Source organism: Diabrotica virgifera, chromosome 5 (genome assembly GCF_917563875.1).
Source record: "Diabrotica virgifera virgifera chromosome 5, PGI_DIABVI_V3a".
NCBI lineage: Eukaryota > Metazoa > Arthropoda > Insecta > Coleoptera > Chrysomelidae > Diabrotica > Diabrotica virgifera.
Window position 1 is genome coordinate 204,994,577 of NC_065447.1, and position 21,172 is coordinate 205,015,748.

General features: G+C 32.0%; 1 protein-coding gene across 1 annotated transcript in view; it reads right to left on the reverse strand.

The window, feature by feature from the left end:
• Positions 1–21,172, reverse strand: part of LOC126885269 (dynein axonemal heavy chain 5) — a 356,025-nt gene that overhangs the window by 57,432 nt on the left and 277,421 nt on the right. Inside the window, exons 50-51 of the mRNA XM_050651757.1 lie at positions 17,969–18,217; positions 14,571–14,739 (exon numbers count right to left, since the gene is read on the reverse strand). Of these exons, the coding sequence (XP_050507714.1) occupies positions 14,571–14,739; positions 17,969–18,217 (418 nt within the window). The remainder of the gene's footprint in view (positions 1–14,570; positions 14,740–17,968; positions 18,218–21,172) is intronic.

Here is a 21,172-nt window from a genome sequence, read left to right on the forward strand (position 1 = left end):
ATATTAGCAGACTATTTTAATTTGTTTTTCTCTCATTTGGTATCTATTGAATAATAGAGGGCTCAGGAAATCCTTCTGTCTGAATGTTATATCATTGACCGCTTCAATTGGGTCAATTAGTTCTTCATCTACTTTTGCTTTTATTGTGTTGTCCGGGCAGATATTTTCGATTCTTTTGAGTATTTCTAGAGGAACCTCTCTAGCTTAAAATAAGTAGATAACATCTTTTAATTTGACCCTGTGTAATGTCTTCTTAAGTTCTACAAAACATAAATATGCCGGTTTGTTGTAATCTAGTGAGTTCTTTTGCACTTGTCTCATCATAAATATAGGGTCGGTGAATGATCTTTCCGACATAAGCCCTTGTTGTTTTCTGATATTGTTATAATTTCATTCAATTTATATGTTATCACTTCGGTTGTTAATTTCAGTGTTATGTTTAATATACATCAATATACAGGGTGTCCCGACAAGATTGATCATAAATTATACCACACATTCTGGAGTCAAAAATAGTTTGAATGAACCTAACTTACCTTAATACAAATGTGCTCATAAAAAAAGTTACAGCCCTTTGAAATTACAACATGAAAATCGATTTTTTTTCAATATATCGAAAACTATTAAATATTTTTAATTGAAAATGGACATGTATCATTCTTATGGCAGGATCATTTTAAAACAAAATTATAGTGAGATTTGTACACCACATAAAAATTTTATGGGGGTTTTGATCCCTTAAACTCCCCCAAACTTTTGAGTACGTTCCAATTAATTCATTATTGTGGTATCATTAGTTAAACACAACGATTTTATAACTTTTTTGTCTCTTAGTATTTTTTCGATAAACGAGTTTTTATCGAGATGCGGCTTCTTTTTTAATATATTTACATAAAAATTTTGATGGGAAATAAGCCACAATTTTATTAAAAAAATGATTTTATTCATTTCGGGTGTCATTGTTCGGGGATCCAAATCGGGTGTCGTTGTCAAAATAGAAAAAGTATTAATGAATTATACAAAAATGTTGTTGCTTATTAAAAAAAATTCTTCTTATAATTTATTTAATCTGACTCATTTATATCGGCAATTTGGGCATGGAAACGTTAATAAAATCATTTTTTTTTTAGTAAAATTGTGGCTTAGTTCCCATCAAAACTAGTTAACTGCAAAAATCCCACAAGAAAATAGCTTCAGTACAACATAACAATTTTATGGGAGTTTTGTTCCTTTAAACCCCCAAATGTTTGTGTACGTTCCAATTAAACTATTATTGTGGTACCATTAGTTAAACACAGTGTTTTTAAAACTTTTTTGCCTCTTAGTTTTTTTGACAAGTCACCTTTTATCGAAATGTGGCTTCTTTTTCAAAATATTCATACCTAAAAATGTAAATTATAAATAAATATATTTTCAGATAATTAACCGGTCTCTATATTATTCGTAGTAACCATATGTATAATACAAATATGTGGTGAATTCGATAGATATTCAAAATATCTCGATAAACACTAGCTTATCGAAAAAGTCCTAAAAGGCAAAAATGTTTTAAAAACAGTGTGTTTAACTAATGGTACCACACTGATAATTAAATTGGAACGTACACAAAACTTTGGGGGGTTTAAGGGAACGAAACCCCCATAAAATTTTTATGGGGTACACAAATTTCAATTTAATTTTTATTTAAGATGCTGCTGCCATAAGAACGCCACATGTAGATTTTCAATGAAAAATCTCTAAGAGTTTTCGATACATATATGAAAAAAAAATTGATTTTCATTTTGTAACTTCAAAGGGCTTTAACTTTTTTTCTTTGCACTATTGTAAATAGGTAAGTGAGGTTCGATCAACCTATTTTTGACCCCAGAATCTGTGGTATAATTTATGACCAATATTTTCGGGACACCCTGTATAAAATTAATCTATTGTTCTCCGGGTCCGATTTGTCTCCCTTTTTGAGGAGAGGCAATAAGATGCTTGATCTCCATATTTGTGGTATTCTTTGTGGTATAAAAACGATAGTAGTTACTTTATTACATTAATTCTATACGTAGGCGAATACCTCAATTTGAAAAATAAACAAGGTTATCATCATTTGTAAAATAATGTACACAAACAAATATGTCAAACGATGATAACGTTGTTTAATATGTAAATATTTTGGACAAACCTAACTAACCTGTACCAAAACAAAGTAGGTACACGATATACCAAAACAATACATAATGCAGACAACAATTTACCAAACAAATAATATACCTAATTAAATTAAAAAATAAATATGTTTTTACAGGTAAACTGTCCTGAGTATTTTTAAATATTTATTTTATGGAAAAAAATTCATCATCATCATCATAAGTAGCTCGACAATACGTTGTAGACCTTGGCCGACTTGCAAAGAAGTCGCCACTCCTATCGATTCCTGGCAACTTCCCTCCATCTTCTGGAGGTGGATCACGAAACTCGATTATCGACTTTAGTCGATCGAGTTAACTCGATAATCGGGAACTTTGTTTCACGACATTCGATAAATCGACTCGACTCTACCAAAATCTCTCGACAACCCTAAAGGTGTCGAGTTAACCAGTTTTCAAGGTTATGCTAGTATTATTAGTGTGTTTTATACGAAATTAAATTTTTTTTTATATATAAAAACTCTATATTTGTAATTATTTTCTATAAAAACTTAATCTTATATAAAATTACAAGTGCTTTGGACCAAATTTGTTAATTTCTTAATTAAAATAACAAGTATGCTGCCAATTGTTCGAGAACATTTACTGCAAATTCAAAGAAGGCAAGAAAATCTTGCATTTGTTCGTAAACGTGGATAACTAGACGAACTGCATTCGAACTCAGGCATTTGAACTGTCCGAAAAAAGATTTATAGAGTTATTCAGACTCTCTAACTCTAAGGACTTAGCATCAATACTCATCCAATTTGTAAGCCATCATGTAGCAGAGAGAAAAGTAGCTAGAGGAATAACTGTAGAAAGTATAGTTCTGTGTATGTAGTTTACGTTTTTACGCAACAGGGTCATATATCAAACGTGTTTGGGAGAGGAATTTAATTTTGGTATAGCCCAGAGCAAATGAATCTAATAAAATTTCCCACTGTTTTGGGGTTGGTCTAGTTGACATTGTTATTTCAATTTAAATAAACCGTAACAACAATAACGACAATTTTAACCTTAAGCAACGAAAATAAACGTTTTGAACGAGTCTTCGGTTGCCTACATAAACTGAACAGAAGTTAGGTACAATCGAGAAACTCGATTTTCTACTCGTTCGAGGTTCGTGAACAACTCAACAGACTCGATAACTAGTTAAGTCGATTTAGTCGAGTCGATTTTCGTGATCCGCCTGCTGACCCTTAGAATATTTAGGTCTTCTTCCACATCATCAATCCATCTTCTTCGTGGTTGCCTCTACTTCTTGTGCCCTCTGGTTTGGAAAATGTTAATCTCTTCGTGTATTCGTGATCTGACATCCTAGCAATGTGTCCAGCCTATCGAAGTATCTGCACTTTAACGAGTTTTACTATATCGAACAAAAGTTACCATAACTAAAACACGCTTCTTCTGCTAGTGGTATTAACCCTATTAAGTTTCAGGCATAAACACTGTTAATTTTCAAATCAACACATATTCAAAAAGTATAAATGGTAGGAGTTTAACAAAAACTCTACGTGTTAAAAATAAGGTGATATATAGGGTGAGGCAGATAACTGGCCTATTAGAAATATCTCGAGAACTAAAGGCAACAGAATCATGAAAATTGGAATAAAGGGGTTTTGAGGGATGATCTATTAAATGAAAATATTTTCATCTCTTTGCAACTTCCGGTTATACCGGAAGTTGCTTATAACTTGGTTTTTTTAAATGGGACACCCTATATATTTTTACATTTTTGGATTCTCCTCAATATCTTCTTTCTTAAAATATGAGATTTTGTAATATTATACAGGGTATTTTAAAAGATATTTACGTATTTTTATTAATTTCGTAGCAACATTCACACCCTGTAGAATTGTAATAGTTTGACATTAAAAACTCTGCTTACGTTCAAGTGATTTTTAATATAGTCTATTATCGTTAAGAATCATTAGTATAGCTAATTTTGAAATATTAGTATACAGGGTTGGTCGAAACTCGGAATGAATATTTTCTGAGTTTTCTTAAAAGGAACACCCTGTATTTTAGTATTGTAATGAAATGATATTTTATGGTACTTTTTTATTTCTTAAGCATTCCCTATACCTAATTGCTTTAAGTTGTGAGTTTTATGTGATTAAAGCTAAACATTAATTGCAACAAAAAATACGTAAAATTTTATTAGGTTGGCCATGAAAATATTCAATCACAAACAATTTTTCAGAAATAAATACATATTAATCCAGACCGATCCTTAAAATTACCAATAATAGTTTAGCTATCAAAATAGCTACGTAGTTAAAATTGTTGGTGCGACTAACAATTAAGCACAAATTAAAGCAGTTAGGTATAGGGAATGCTTAAGAAATAAAAAAGTACCATAAAATATCATTTCATTACAATACTAAAATACAGGGTGTTCCATTTAAGAAAACTCAGAAAATACTCATTCCGAGTTTCGACCAACCCTGTATACTAAAATTAAAAATTTAGCTATACTAATGATTCTTAACAATAGTAGACTATATTAAAAATCATTTGAACGTAAGTAGAGTTTTAGTTGTCAAACAACTACAATTCTACAGGGTGTGAATATTGCTACGAAATTAATAAACAAACGTAATTATCTTTTAAAATACCCTGTATAACATTACAAATCCTCATATTTTAAGAAAGAAGACATCGAAGAGAATCCAAAAATGTAAAAATATACAGGGTGTCCCATTAAAAAAACGAAGTTAAAAGCAACTTCCGGTATAACCGGAAGTTGCAATGAGATGAAAATATTTTCATTTAATAGATCATCCTTCAAAACCCCTGTATTCCAATTTTCATGATTCTGTTGCTTTTAGTTCTCGAGATATTTCTAATAGGCCAGTTATCTGCCTCACCCTGTATACAATAGGGAACTGGCATAAAATTTTATTCGAAAAATGTTATAAATCATAACAGAACATAATTTAAAATATGTATCAAAGATAAAAAAAGTTGTTTTTGTGTTCCATTTGGCCCCTAAAGACGATACTAAATTCAAATTAAAGCAGCTAGCCTAAAATGCGTCGTGACGTCATGACCCATGCAACGAAGACTGTAGTAACTCAAAAAACGTTACATTTGACTTACTATTATGGTATTATTCTTCTTTTTAAGCTTTATTTGGTAGAAAAGTATGGTAAATCAGGTATGAATTTTAAGGCAACCAGTAAAGCATTTGCATGTATATAGTAAGTTTACCGACCCACAAACTCCTGCAGCGAAAACCATAGTAAGTTGAGTTACTGTAGTCTTCGTTGCAAGAAACAGCGGAAGGTATTGCAGATTTTAGGTCAAACTGTTTGGCTTACTATAGTTTTCTCTAGTAAGACTCTAATTTTAGTTATTCCGATTAACTATAGAATTGTGTTTTATTATAATTTTTTAAATAGTACTGCTTTGCTTCAATAAATCTGTTACTAGTAAGTCTAGTCTAGTATAAGTATCTTTCCGTTAACTGTTTCGATGAGACGAAAACTATAGTAAGTCTACAAAAGTTAGCAAAATCCTATTTTTTGTTGTGTTTGATCTGTGAAATCCCTTAAAACCCTTTATATATATATGATATAACAGAAATTTAAATTTGTAAGACGTATTTCTTCCAAAGATAACGTCATTTACTGTTACTAAGTATAGAGTAAGTATGTTTTTTCCCTAATTGCTTCGACGAAAACTATAGTAAGTCTACAAAATTTAGCAAAAAAAATGTGTTTTTTGTTACGTTTGAACTGTGAAACCATTTAGAACCCTTCACATATAATATACCAGAAATTTCAGGTTGTAAGGCGCATTTCTTCCAAAGATATCATCATTTCTTAGAGCGATATCTTTGCGAAAAATTTTCAAACGCGATTTTCTCAGTTCAACCAAAAGTGAGTTACAATAGTCTTCGTTGCATGGGTCGTATTATATGTTTACATTCTGCACCAACAAAGTAAACAAAAGTATTGTATAAAATTTTAAATTAGACGTTATAAACGTCAGTAGAAAATACAGTTATGTGACGTCAAAAGTATTTTTGATCGTTTGAACTATTCATAGAAAACTTGTACTTTTACAAAATGGTTTTATTTTCCGTAGTAAACCTTCTTTCCTTTCCTTCAAAAACTGTATCACACTCCAATCTCAACAAACTGGTATACAGGGTGTTTGGTAAAGAATGGACCATAGCTTAACCTTAGATTCCTGAGGTTAAAATAGGTAGATTAAGCTAACTTACCTTAGTACAAAAGTTGATAATAACCGAAATACAGGGTATCAAAGTTAAACTCTTATTTTATTTATTTTTGAATATTTCCTGACAGACATTTGACAACAACACGAAATTTGGTAAGTGGTGCTGGTACTAAATTATGTTAAACAAACGGTTGGGGAACAAACGACGGGGGAACGTGAATGGTTGACCCTTCCCAAATTGTACGCCATTGTCGGAATTGCTATTTTAGTGCAATTTTTTGATTCTTCAATACTGTCTATGTAAATAACATACTCCTCATTGGTAACGATAAAGCCATTTGTTTTCGAGATATTTGAAGCTAAAAAAGAAGGAGCATAATACATTAATCAAAATAAGTTAGCTTAAATCGACCTATTTTAACCTCAGGAATCTAAGGTTAAGCTATGGCCTATTCTTTACCAAACACCCTGTAAATTATTACAATGACATACGATAAATATCATTAGAATATAAATATTGTTCCCTTATTCCGCGACGATGAGCTGGCCAAATATCCAAGTAGGTGGAGGCCAATAAACTAAGGAAGGAGAAGAAGAATATACCTAAATATAACAATAATCATAACTATATAATAAAACTATGTGACGTCACGGGTCGTTTGAACTATTTTATACCGCAGAAGATTTTAAATTTGTATTTCTAAGTTATTATGAGTCTTTGAAGCGTGAAATTTTGAAAATTTAATTTTTAAACAAAACTGATCATTATTTTGTAATAAAAAAAAATGTGCAATTTTCCTATTATTTGTAGTGATTTTGTAGTGAGTGTGGTTGATATTTATCAATAAATGGGTGAGATAACATGAATTTATATTCCCAGAACAACTCTGAGAATAACTTGGCTATCCAAAAATCTGAGTTGGTAATAGAAGCTGCCGGTTATAATTATATAAAAAACTTTAACAGATCTTGATATATTTCAATACGTGAACCTGAAAATTTGGAGGAATAGTTAAGAGATCTAGAAAATGCGTTAATAAAAACAAATAATGACCCAAATGAAATCAAGCAATCTTGAACTTTTCTGTATATACAATTCTCAATACATGACCACTAAAAAAATTCAAAGCTCAAAAAAGTGTATGACAAGCGCACTGTCGAACAGCATGTCGACCAGGTACGTCCAAGGTGCATGCGGGTTTCGGAGTCAGAGCTGAGTCAGCTTTGTATTCAGTTGTCACAGTGCAGGTGCAGAGGTGCACTTTAGATCTTCTTCTTCAAGAGCCATCTCCGCGACGGAGATGGGCAATCATCATAGATATTTGGACTTTAGAGCGGGTGCTCTGAAAAGTTTATTTGATGTACATCGTCTCAGGTTGCGCAGCCATGATATTCTGCGTCTTCCTATGCTTTTTTTCCTTGAATCTTTCCCTGCATAATCAATTAGAGCAAGTTGTACCTCTCTCCACGTGTAATATGTCCGAGATATTCTAATTTTCTTGCTTCGCTGGAATTTCCATAAGATAGATAAGTTTTCCATTTCTTTATTCATGTTTCTCAGAACCTCTTTGTGACGTGTTTTGTCCACGATATTTTCAGAATTCTTCTGTATGCCCACGGTCGAAATATTCTAGTTTTTTCATTGACGCCGCATTCAAGGTCCAAGCTTACATTCCACAAAATAGAGTCGAAACAACGTAGCACCTAACCAAACTAACTCTTAGCTCCAACTTCAAATCTCTCGTGCAGAGCACTTTTCTCATTTTATCAGAATTTGCTCTAGCCTTTTCTATTCTGATTTTGATTTACTAGAAGTAATCACCTGTAGCGTTAATCATTGTTATTAGCCTGGGACGATTATCGGAGAATATGCCATTTTTGGGAAAAGTTATTGCTGGAATCGAATCTTATGATTGTATATATTAATAATATAGGTATGCAAAGTCCGCAGATAGTGTGCTACTTTTTTATAAACAAAATGGCGCCCGAAAATCGTGTTTTTTTCAATTTTTGCCCTATAACTCCAAAGATTTTAACTTTACACCAAAAATACTCAAATAAAAATTCACCGTAATTAAATTCTACATAGAGGCGTATTTTTCCCGATTTACTTCGACGAAAATTTTCCCCGGAAAATGCGGGTTTTTCCAACAAAATCTTTAATTTTCAACTAAAATTTTAGATAAGTAATTGTTTATCAATAATTAAATAACTTGGTAATATAAAACCCTGTTCATATAGATTTTAATTCCAGAAGCTGATGGAAATTGAATAAACAGTTTAGCAACAATTGAATTGTTAATTAAAAATTTACGGTCGCTATAATACCCACAATAATTATGATTCATAAGAATAACTATGATTTTTGTATAAAAAGACACTGTACCTATCTAATTTATTTTATAGAATTGAAATTCAGCTATTTAGGCGGCCTCAGGAATATTTTAAATTTATAAACAATTTTTGGGCTTATAAACAAATAGAATATCTCGGAAAATATTAGATTAAATTAAATCGTGAAACGATATTGGAAAAAAAGCGGCAGGACGCTTCTTTTAAAAGAAAAAACGTTTGATTATGATGAGTTGTTCCTAAGATACAATCGGTCAAATTTGACTGACATTTCCGGCAAAGATATAAACAATAGGATCATAATTTTCCATCCATTACCTTTCTAGTTTTATCCTATTTCTCCACACCAATTTTCATATCTTTAAAATACTCATAACATATATTATTATAATAAAAACTATCGATATTACGGGTGAAAATTGCCAAAAATAGCAAAACTCCAATCAAAAATTAGGTTAGAGTAAATGTAATCTCGACAGTTCAAAATCGGTATACGTTAAAAAAATGCATTTTTTCGGCTTTCCATGGAGCAATTTTCTTCATTCTTTTTCTGTTCCCAAGTAACTCGAGTAGAGCCATATAACTAACGCATTATTAAATGTCAAACTTGCTTTTGTTTTGTTATAATAAATTAATTTATTGGTTATAAATTTTTTTTTAATTTGTTTAAATAAGATTGTTTAAATAATTATACAGCTTTCAAATGAGAATATTTGTGTTTTTAACGGTAAAAGGTACACTTGTAGTAAGTTTACCTAAAAAAAGTCTACAACTGGAAAACATATGTAGTTTTCTTTTCTTATAAATAAATTAATTTATTATAACAAAACAAAATCAAGTTTGACATTTAATAATGCGTTAGTTAGATGGCTCTACTCGAGTTACTTGGGAACAAAAAAATAATGAAAAAAATTGCTTCATGGGAAGCCGAGAAAATGCATTTTTTTAACGTTTACCGATTTTGAACTTTGAGATTACATTTTCTCTAACCGAATTTTTGATTGAAATTTTGCTATTTTTGGCAATTTTCACTCGTAATATCGATGGTTTGTATTATAATAATATATGTTATGAGTATTTTAAAGATATGAAAATTGTTGTGGAGAAAGAAGACAAAACTAGAAAGGTGATAGTTCGAAAATTATGATCCTATTGTTTATATCTTTGCCGTAAATGTCGGTCAACTTTGAACGATTGTATCTCGGGAACCGCTTATCACAATTAAACGTTTTTATTTTAAAAGAAGCGTTCTGCCGCTTTTTTTCCAATACCGTTTTGATGACTTATTTTATTTGAATATTTCCCGAGATATTCTAATTATACCATATTAAAAGTCATAGTCAAGTAAACTCAACCTCAAAACGATCCATACTCTCTATTATATCTACCATATTCGATCCTCTTGGTCTTTTAGCACCTTGTATCATCATCATTAAAATCATTGTTCAACATTTGTGGTCTTTAAAATTATCCTGGGACCAAGAGGTACCTACATCCATTAAGATTCAATGGGACAAATTTGTAAGTGAACTATCAATGCTAGAGGTATTAAAAATTCCAAGATGCATAATTTCAAATAATTGTTCAAATATTCAACTTCATGGCTTCTCTGACTTTTCAACAGCAGCTTATGGAGCAGCCATCTATATTCGATGCATTGACTCTAATGGTCATATCCATGTTTATTTACTTCTTGCTAAATCTAAAGTAGCACCTCTCAAAACTTTAACTGTACCAAGGCTAGAATAATGGGTAAAGCAGCTACATCACTACCAGATCCTGACGTTACCGACATACCGCTGAACCGCCTTTCAAATAAGCCAAAAAATTGTTAATAATTTTAAAATATTCCTGAGGCCGCTTAAATAGTCCAATTTCAATTCTGTAAAGTACATTAGACAGGTACAGTGTCTTTTTATACAAAAATCACAGTTATTCTTATGTATCATAATTATTGAGGTTATTATAGCGACCGTAAATTTTTAAATAACTATTCAATTGTTGCTAAACTGTTTATTCAATTTCCACGGACTTCTGGAATTGTTTTCTATATGAAAAGAGCTTTTATATTACCATTCATTATTAATAAACAATTACTTTTCTAAAATTTTAGTTGAAAATTAAAGATTTTGTTGGAAAAAACGGCATCTTCCCGGGAAAATTTTCGTCGAAGTAAATCGGGAAAAACACGTCTCTATGCAGAATTTAATTACGGTGAATTTTGATTTGAGTGTTTTTAGTGTAAAGTTAAAATCTTTGGAGTTAGAGCAAAAATTGAAAAAAACACGATTTTCGGGCGCTATTTTGTTTATAAAAAAGTAGCACACTATCTGCGGACTTTGCATACCTATATTATTAATATATACAATCATAAGATTCGATTTCAGCAATAAAATTGCTGGTAAATAACTTTTCCTTGTATTTTGCTAATTAGCCCAGAGTTATATGCAAATTGGTCTACTCGTTCGACATTGGTTGCGTTTATGAAGAGATTCTCGTTATTTCTTTGAGTTTTCGATATTCTCATAAATCTTGTCTTCTTGACGTTCATTGCTAGACCGTATTCTTGTTTAAACTCCGCTATTCTGGTCACTAGCCTTTGAAGCTCCTCAATATTTTCGACTAACATGACAGTGTCATCCGCATATCTAATGTGATTAATGGGAACTCCATTTATTTTAGCTGTTTCACCCTCAAGAGCTTTTTTCAAGATCTCTTCCGAGTAGGCATTAGAAAGAATTGGCGACAACACGCATCCCTGTCTCACCCCACGTCTGATTTCAATTTCCTCTGACAGCTGTTCGTTAACACGTACTTTGGCACTTTAAATAGGCCCGTTTAAATACGGAGGATTATTCGCACACGGACTCGGAGCTGACTCCAAAAACCAGCGTGCATCTTGGACGTACCCCAAAGGCGCGACTAGGGCCGCCCAGAGCCAGGCCGGGCCCCGGGGATGAGACCCGGCCGCCCCCCCCCAAACCCAGTTGAACGAAAATTCCCAAAAACCTGATAACTCATAAACTGGGATATGTAATAATGAAAACTCATGCTATTGACACAGGAAGGAAGAAAATTAAAACAGTTTTAACAATTAAACTTTGTTTTTAATTATTTACAATAGAACTGTTAGTTACAACATAACTTTTCTTGCTTTCATATCCGCAAAGTTTTGGATCACGTGGTCGAAATCAAGAGTTTTTGCAAGTTTCGACTCTATGCTTAACAGTCCCAAATCAGATAATCGTTGTTGACCCATAGTAGATCTTAAACAATTCTTAATTCGGCTCAAAACACTAAATGATCTCTCGGCCTGAGCAACGGATACTGGTAGGCAACAGAATATGCGAAGAGCAATGCACACATTGGGGAAAAGATTTGTCACATTAAGGGACACGAGCTTGTTCAAAAGTTTTGCTGGTTTCAGCGACGTATCTGAGATTTTTGATTTACTAACAGTTTTCAAGTAAGGCCAGTATTATATTAGGCAACTGGTGACGCCACCAAGTTGCTCCACCAGTGACTCATTACGTCACGGGGCATTTAAGTAAATGAGACCTATTAGACTACGGTAACTGGTTGTGCCACCAGTTGCCCATATCGGCCACCAGTTGCCCGTAATATTTTGTGTGCTTTAATTTGGTGGAGCCACTAGTTGCGCCACCAGTTGCCCCACTAGTTGCGCCACCAGTTACCTAGTCTAATAATGGCCTAAATCATTTCATCTAGCTATATCCGGTACAGTATGCTCAATATATATTTGTAATTAAATAAATTCATTACATAATCTTACTTATGTTATAGCTTTTAATAATTGGATAGAACATAAAATAAAATAACAGACATATTAGGCAGATAATAAAGCACTTTGCGAAATTCACGAACAATCTCTGCCAGAATACAAGATTCTGCGAAGGTCAGCGCTTCTGCGAATCGTGTGGCAGTGGCCGATAGAGCGAGCTTCCGATCAGGGGCTCCCACGCGCAATGTATTCCCGATATATTTTTATTAATTGTAACTTATGCAAAGAAATAATTTCTTGCATATTGCCTTTTCCAAATGCATAATATTCCTTATAATAATTTCATAATTAAAACCGCAAGCAAATTCAATCTGTTGTAAAATATTTTAATAAAAGGAATTTTTTTAAATTTGCTAACGGCCGGACCCGGGCCCCCTTGGGCCCCGGGCCCCGGGGATTTTGCCCCCCCTGCCCCCCCCCTCTGGTCGGGCCTGGGCGCGACCATAGTGCACGCTGGTTTCCGAGTCAGAAAGCCGACGCCAAGTCGGTGTAGCTAAGTCCTTCGTATTTAAATGGGCCTGTCCAAAGTCAGTGGCGTAGCTAACAGGCTCGCAGGGCCCGCAAGGCGGGGGGCCCCAACGTTAGGAGGGGCCTCTTAAAGCCTTCAAGCTTAATACTTCTACTTTCTAGATTTCCCTAATAAGCATCAAAATAGGGAATTTCGGAGGAAGTAATGAAGCGGGTAATTGACGTACCTAATAACTCCTACTCTTTCTGGGTGCAATTTAGCGATTTGTGGACATGTTGGTAGTTTAGATGAAAGTGAATCCCAAAAAGGTAATTTTTGTCGATGGTTCTTTTACTAGCTAAATATGATCCTGTTTTAGCTAAATTAACCGATAAAAACAATAACTAATTTAATGAGCCCTCAAATACAAAACGAAGTTATCAATTTGCTGGCTTAAGAAACTAAAAACAAAGTGATTAATTTAATTAAAAAGAGTTATTTTTATTCAATAATAATTCTTGATACCACCAAAGATATTTCCAAAGACGATCAGCTTAGTTTTATTTTCCGGTATGTAAAAATAACTTGCGACGAAAATAATTTACACTCCAAAGCAGAAGTTGTCGGAAGTTGTTTGGGATTTATTCGCATATTAGATTAGACCAAAGTGCAGAAGGTGCTGTAAATGAAATTTTAAAATTTATACAATCAAAGCACCTTTCCGTACACAACTGCAGAGGAAAAGGGTCTGGTGGGGCAGATGAGTGATGTATATGATACCGTTAACCCTTAACTTGAGAATGTGTATCTTAATACACACCTATTTTAGATTTTTTTTTACAAAGTTTTAACCTCCAAATCTGCGTAGATATTGTAATGTGTATTTCTATACACCCCTGTTCTTTGTACAGGTAACTACACTGTTGCAATTTTTATATTTGGCGGGAATAAATTTGTCAACTTTTTATAGGTTAGTTCTGTGACGACCGTTGGCCGGGTTCAATTTACCAACTTTTCCCAAGATAACGCTAGTTTTTGTGGCGATTTGTAAAGTTATTTTAATTCTGTGAATAAAATCGAATAAGGTAAGCATTGTCCTTTAGTAATATGTCAAAAGTTTCGTAATTTAGATGTTTGATAAAATGTGAGCTCCGTCTAAAAAACATGTGTATTTAAATTCACATCGCCAATAACACGAACAACAGTAAATGTGAATTTAAATACACACTGCCCGTTTTAGACCATTTAAATAAGGACGAGTAAGAAGTGTCCAGGGTAGTACTCGTTGAATTGTTAACTGTATAAAATTAATATATTTTGTGATTTTATTTAAATGTATTCCAATAAGTTTTAGTAACAGAATCAGAGAAAAAAAAATTTAGTAATGGGCGCTGGTTATTAGTTTCAAGTTCGTCTTTGTTTCAGATTATGACTTCCAACAGAACAAAGAGAATATACAATTAGCAACCGTAGGAAATTGGAAAACCAAGACGAAGGATAGGAATGAATGGAAGCTGATTCTGGAACAGGCCAAGACCCACCATGAGTTGTAGAGTAAATGATGATGATGATTTTATCTTACTTTAAATATTTATAATTGTTATACCCATAATGTATTTCCTGGCTTGAGACAGAGTTCTATCTGGACTCCACGACCTTATCAGTAGCAGCTTTCTGAAAACGTCAAGACTTTTTTGATATCCACAAGGAATATCTTCTTCTTCCGGTTTTTCTTTTTCATACCACATGCGCCATTCTTTTTCATTTGTTTCAATCTAAAAAGTAAAACAGTATTTTGACTGATAATTCAGTCAAATGTACTCTACGAGATCCCTAGTGAGAAAGTTTCGGGGTAGTTCTGATTTCTTTCATTATATATGTATTTTGGGCTGCTGAATCTGAATATGAGGTTTGCGGACAAAATTTCGTGATGGAACATTGAAAAAATCACGAAAAAAGCGTAAAATTTCTGCTTTTCCGCTTTTTTGCTCAAATCTCGGAAACTGTTAACTTGTAGTAAATGGTCTGTTAACAGCAATTAAAGTACGTAAAATTCTCTACAAATATCACTATTTACTTTTTTTTTCAGACGAAGCGTTCGGTGTAAAGTTCAAGTTAAAAATTGCCAATTTTTAACGGTCTCGGCAAAACCCACTTTTTACATTCCAAAACTTTATTTTTTATTAGAATGCTGTCATTTGATAAATTTCTCCTAGTTTTCTGTACAAATAATAAATGTTAGTTCATAATATAAATATGGTATATCTCTTGTCACAGCTTCCCTGAATCTATTCCATAATAAAATAGGTACCGAGAATGTCTCTGCTTTTCCCTTAGAGCCACAGAAGATCAGGCACAGATGGAGTTACAGTTTCAGTTGGTGTAAACATTCCCTTCGGATCTGTTATCTTCATTTCTAATAAACCTTGAGGTTTTGTCCCTTCAAAATGTATTAGGTAAACAGCTCCCTGACTTCCATAAACCTCAGGCGCGGGTTTAGTTTTTAACCGAGGAATGGATTGGTTAGGAGCTACTGCATGTTTTGGTGCAATACAAGAAATGCCGCCCATGACATGAAAAGTGTGGTATCCGTCGATTGTATGTACGTTAAAATCAGTGTTATCGTACACGTGTTGTGTAAAGCACGGCTCGGATCGCCTGCGATTGTTGACACTGTCAGACAAGCAACGCGCTTGCTCAAAGTCTTGTAGCGGCAGTAAGGCCCAGATAATTCGTCTCACCGTTCCTTGCAGGGTTGGCCGTTTTCTCTACAAAATATACGGCTCAAGAAAATAGGTTGATGTAGTTTCCTCTTTGTGGTTTTTTTCATCCTATACAGAAGATGTTCGCCCGGAAGTGTCAGCATTGAACAGTGTTCGCAGAAAATTGACCTGCCGTGCTTTACACAGCAGGTGTACGATAACGCTGATTTTAACTTACATACAATCGACGGACCACCACACTTTTCACGTCATAGGTGGCATTTCTTGTATTGCACCAAAACATGCAATAGCTCCTAACCAATCCATTCCTCGGTTAAAAACGAAACCCGCACCTGAAGTTTATGGAAGTCAGGGAGCCGTTCAATTAATTCATTTTAAAAGGACAAAACCTCAAGATTTATCAGAAGTCAAGATAACAGATCCGAAGGAAATGTTCACACCAACTGAACCTGTGACTCCATATGTGCTCCATCTGTGGCTCTAAGGGAGAAGCAGAGACATTCCCGGCCTCTTAGGATGGAATGGATTCATGGAAGCTGTCACAAGAGACATACTATATGAACTAACATTTATTATTTGTGCAAAAAACTAGGCGAAATTTATCAAATGACAGCATTCTAATAAAAAGTAAAGTTTTGGAATGTAAAAAGTGGGCTATGCCGACACCGTTAAAAATTGGCAAATTTAATTTGCATTTTAGACCAAACGGTTTGTCTGAAAAAAACCGTAAATACTGATATTTGTAAAGAATTTTAAGTACTTTAATTTCTGTCAACAGACAATTTACTGAAAGTTAATAGTTTTCGAGATTTAAGCAAAAAAAGCGAGAAAAAGCAGAAATTTTACGCTTTTTTCAATGTTCCGTCACGAAATTTTGTCCGCAAACCTCATATTCGTATTCAGCAGCCCAAAATACATATACAGCGTGTCTACTTAAGTTGGAAACATATGGGAAACTTTTTTATTAATAATTTTACGAAAAAAAGTTATACTTTATAAAAAGTTCTGCATGCCCCAAAACTTAAAATTCAATCATCAGATATCAAATTTTTTAAATATTATACGAGGTATGTCAAAAAATATGAATTTCGGTCAAGGATAAAGTATCTTTATTTCTCTCAATATCGAAAATTCTTATGATAAAAAGTTGTTTGGAATTAAAAACTAAGATCAAATATGCAATTACATGCTTCTAATTGGAAAAAAAAATTCTCAAAGTTATGGATACCCAACATCGTTTTTAATTATTACAAAAATATGATAACTCGTTTATTATTCATTTTATGAAAAAAAGTTATTCTTCATAAAAAGCTTTGCATGGTCCAAAATCTAAGACACAACCATGATATATCAACTTTTATTAATTTTATACGAGGTGTGTCAAAAAATATGAAATTCGCTCAAGATTATAGTACCTTTATATTTCACAATATTTCAATTATAAGGATGTTATTGCATATCGAAACATAATTTTTAATTCTAAACAACTTTTTTAATAACCGTTTTCAATATTGTGAAAAATAAAGGTAATTTACTCTTGAGTGAAATTCATATTTTTTGACATACCTCGTATAAAATTAATAAAATGTGATATCTGAGGGTTGCATCTTCGGCCTTAGGACATACAGAGCTTTTTATAAAGAATACTTTTTTTTCGTAAAAGTAATAATAAAAGAGTTATCGTATGTGTAATAAATAAAAACGAAGTTAGTATCAATAAATTTGAGAAAAATTTGGAAAATATTTTTTTCCAATTAGAACCATGTAATTGCATATTTGATCTTAGTTTATATTTCCCAACAACTTTTCATAATAAGAATTTTTGATATTGAGAGAAATAAAGGTACTTTACTCTTGAACGAAGTTCATATTTTTTGACATACCTCGTATAATATTGAGAAAATTTGATATCTGATGATTGAATCTTAGGTTTTAGAGCATGGAAAACTTTTTATAAAGAGTAACTTTTTTTCGTAAAATGCATAACAAAAAAGTTTCCCATATGTTTCCAACTTAGGTAGACACGCTGTATAAAGGAAGAAATCAGAACTACCCCAAAACTTTCCTAATCAAAACACAATTTTATTGAATTATGAATAAATCTGTAAAGTAGTAGTAAAATGAGTACCACACTAGAACATTTTTATTTATTTATTTATTTAAGCCTATCTAGAACATTTAAATTTTATAATTACTGTAACCATTTAATTAGTTGGAAAATCCACTTTAAAGAGGCAGATTGAAAAATATTTTTTTAAATACTCTTTGCACTTTACATTACCTTCACCAAGATTTCCGAAAAAGTCGGCAACTTGTTTATTTCAACAAGATTCAGCCATGTTATATCCAGAACCCATTTGAAAGGCTTAGGAGTAACTGCATTTAGATCTAGAGAAGCTCCACCCTTAATAAAAGCCATAAATTCCTCGTGCTTTATCGTACCTTCGTGCAAATCTATTTTCATAGCCATCATGAGGGTAAACAGAGCTTTGTGTCGTTCGTATAAACTTCTTTGGGTAAAAATCCAAACCTTAAAAATAAAATAGCTGGATAAAGACAAATTTAATATTATACAGGGTGATTGATTAGTGGGGTAAAGCTGAATAGACTCGCTATAGTAATGATAGCAATAAAAGTTAATAACAAAAATTGTAGCCAGCTTTGAGTTTCACATTACAAAATTAGTTAGAATCTTACAGATTGTTCGATAACACAGTGGCAGACCAAACTTATGTTTTTTTTAATGGAACAACCTATATTTTATTTTATATTCGAAATCCTGTTAACTTGTTCATCACAAAAATATAAAGGTTTGTTATGTTATACAGGGTATTTACAAAGTTATAACCAATTTTGTATGAAAATTTTAACAAGTTCAACTCCCTGTATAAATAAAAATTAGCACAACAGCAATGGTTTATTAATGCCATATTTTTTATTTATTGTCAAAATTTTCAAGAATTATTGACATTGCTAATTTTCTTTATATCAAATACAGGGTGAGTCAAAAGGCAAGTACATTATTTTCTCAGTAATGTTAAATGGAACACCCTGTATTTTATATCATTATTTAAAAGTAGCATTACCGTACTTTAATTTTTATATAACCTTCCCTATGTCCAAATTTATTAGTTTTTGGGATATTTTCATTTTTCAGAGCAAATTATTTTAGGTATCTAAAATCTGAATTTTAAGTAAGTCATGACTAAATTGACAATTGACGATTACTGATTATCAATCCGGTAATCAATGTAACAATGTAGCAAATAAAGAAATAAAAATAATTTATTAGTAATACATTTTACAAAAAAAAAAAACACAACCACAACATGCATCATTTTTGAAACAATTAAAAACTACTTTTTTATGTAAATGTAACAAATGAAAAAAGAAAATTAATAATAAATTTTACAAATAAACACACAAACACAAAATACAACATTTTGTGAAGACAATTAAACACTACTTTTGTATGTAAATATAACAATGTAACAATGTAACAAATAAAGAACGAATAATACGAACGAATAATTTATCAGTAATACATTTTACAAAAAAACATGTTTGAAAAAATTAGACGCTACTTTTAAGAAAATATTTTTAATAAATTAATAATAAGGTGTTCAAAATTACCTCCTAACACATTTATGTACGCCTAAAAACGATCATTGAATGAGCTACTTACCCTACGAAGCAATACACTTTGTATTATATTTTTCATCTCATCCCGTGTTATTGGAGGTATTTTATTATAACTTCATTAGTAACGAAACCCCAAAAAAATCATTCCAGTTTATTAAATTCTGGTGATTTGGGTGACCACGCTACTGTTGAAAAATGAAAATATCTCGAAAACTAATAAATTTAGACATAGGGAATGTTATCTAAAAATTAAAGTTACCGTACTTTGAATGGTACCGTACTTTATGGTACTTTTCAATAGTGATATAAAATACAGGGTTACGTATTTTTTATGGGAAATAAGCCACAATTTTACAAAAAATGAATTTATTAACGTTTCGAAGCCCAAATCGGGTTTCGTTGTCAAAATACAAAAAATACTATTAAAATAAAACAAACATGTTGCTAAGTAAAAAAATTCTTCTAATAATTTATTTAATCTGACTCATTTATATTGGCAATTCAGACTTATATTATACATTTTAAAGTAGAAGACTTTAAAATGATATCGCCAATATTTATGAGTTGCGTTCCTGGGACGACTTTACTAAAAGATAGTTCATTCGATTACATGAAATCAATCCCAACTCAAGAATATCCGTCGCAAAAAAATCATAGCATGTGATCTGTCTTTAAAAAGACAACTAAATGCAACGATGACAGTAAAATTCTTGCGTTAGAGATTCCATAGTAAATCACGAGGGAAAACCAGGAAAAAACCTCGTGATACTATCCCGACATCGTAAGTATTTGGTCTTACATTAGTCTACCTTCAAAAAACTAATATCAAATTCTGACTTTAATATGTTTAAATTATAAATAATATTAATATTATATAGATATACAATAAGTAATACTAAAATATAAAATTTGTACTAACTCGATATGTTATTGACTTACTAATCGTGGTATTTTCTTTCTATTGACTTCCTCTTTCAGTATGGGTAACCACATCCTACTGCATTCTACCGAGGAATTTGCGACACAATTGGTTTCATTTAGCATAATTAGAGCCGCTTCTTTGATTTTTCTCTTTTTACTATCTGATTCTTTAATGAATGGGATAATGAACATAGAGTTCAGTGGAGAGATTCAAGTATAGTCCTGAAAGAATCAGATAGTAAAAAGAAAAAAAATCAAAGAAGCGGCTCTAATTATGCTAAATGAAACCAATTGTGTCGCAAATTCCTCGGTAGAATGCAGTAGGATGTGGTTACCCATACTGAAAGAGGAAGTCAATAGAAAGAAAATACCACGATTAGTAAGTCAATAACATATCGAGTTAGTACAAATTTTATATTTTAGTATTACTTATTGTATATCTATATAATATTAATATTATTTATAATTTAAACATATTAAAGTCAGAATTTGATATTAGTTTTTTGAAGGTAGATTAAATGTAAGACCAAATACTTACGATGTCGGGATAGTATCACGAGGTTTTTTCCTGGTTTTCCCTCGTGATTTACTATGGAATCTCTAACGCAAGAATTTTACTGTCATCGTTGCATTTAGTTGTCTTTTTAAAGAAAGATCACATGCTATGATTTTTTTGCGACGGATATTCTTGAGTTGGGATTGATTTCATGTAATCGAATGAACTATCTTTTAGTAAAGTCGTCCCAGGAACGCAACTCATAAATATTGGCGATATCATTTTAAAGTATTCTACTTTAAAATGTATACTATAAGTCTGAATTGCCAATATAAATGAGTCAGATTAAATAAATTATTAGAAGAATTTTTTTACTTAGCAACATGTTTGTTTTATTTTAATAGTATTTTGTATTTTGACAACGAA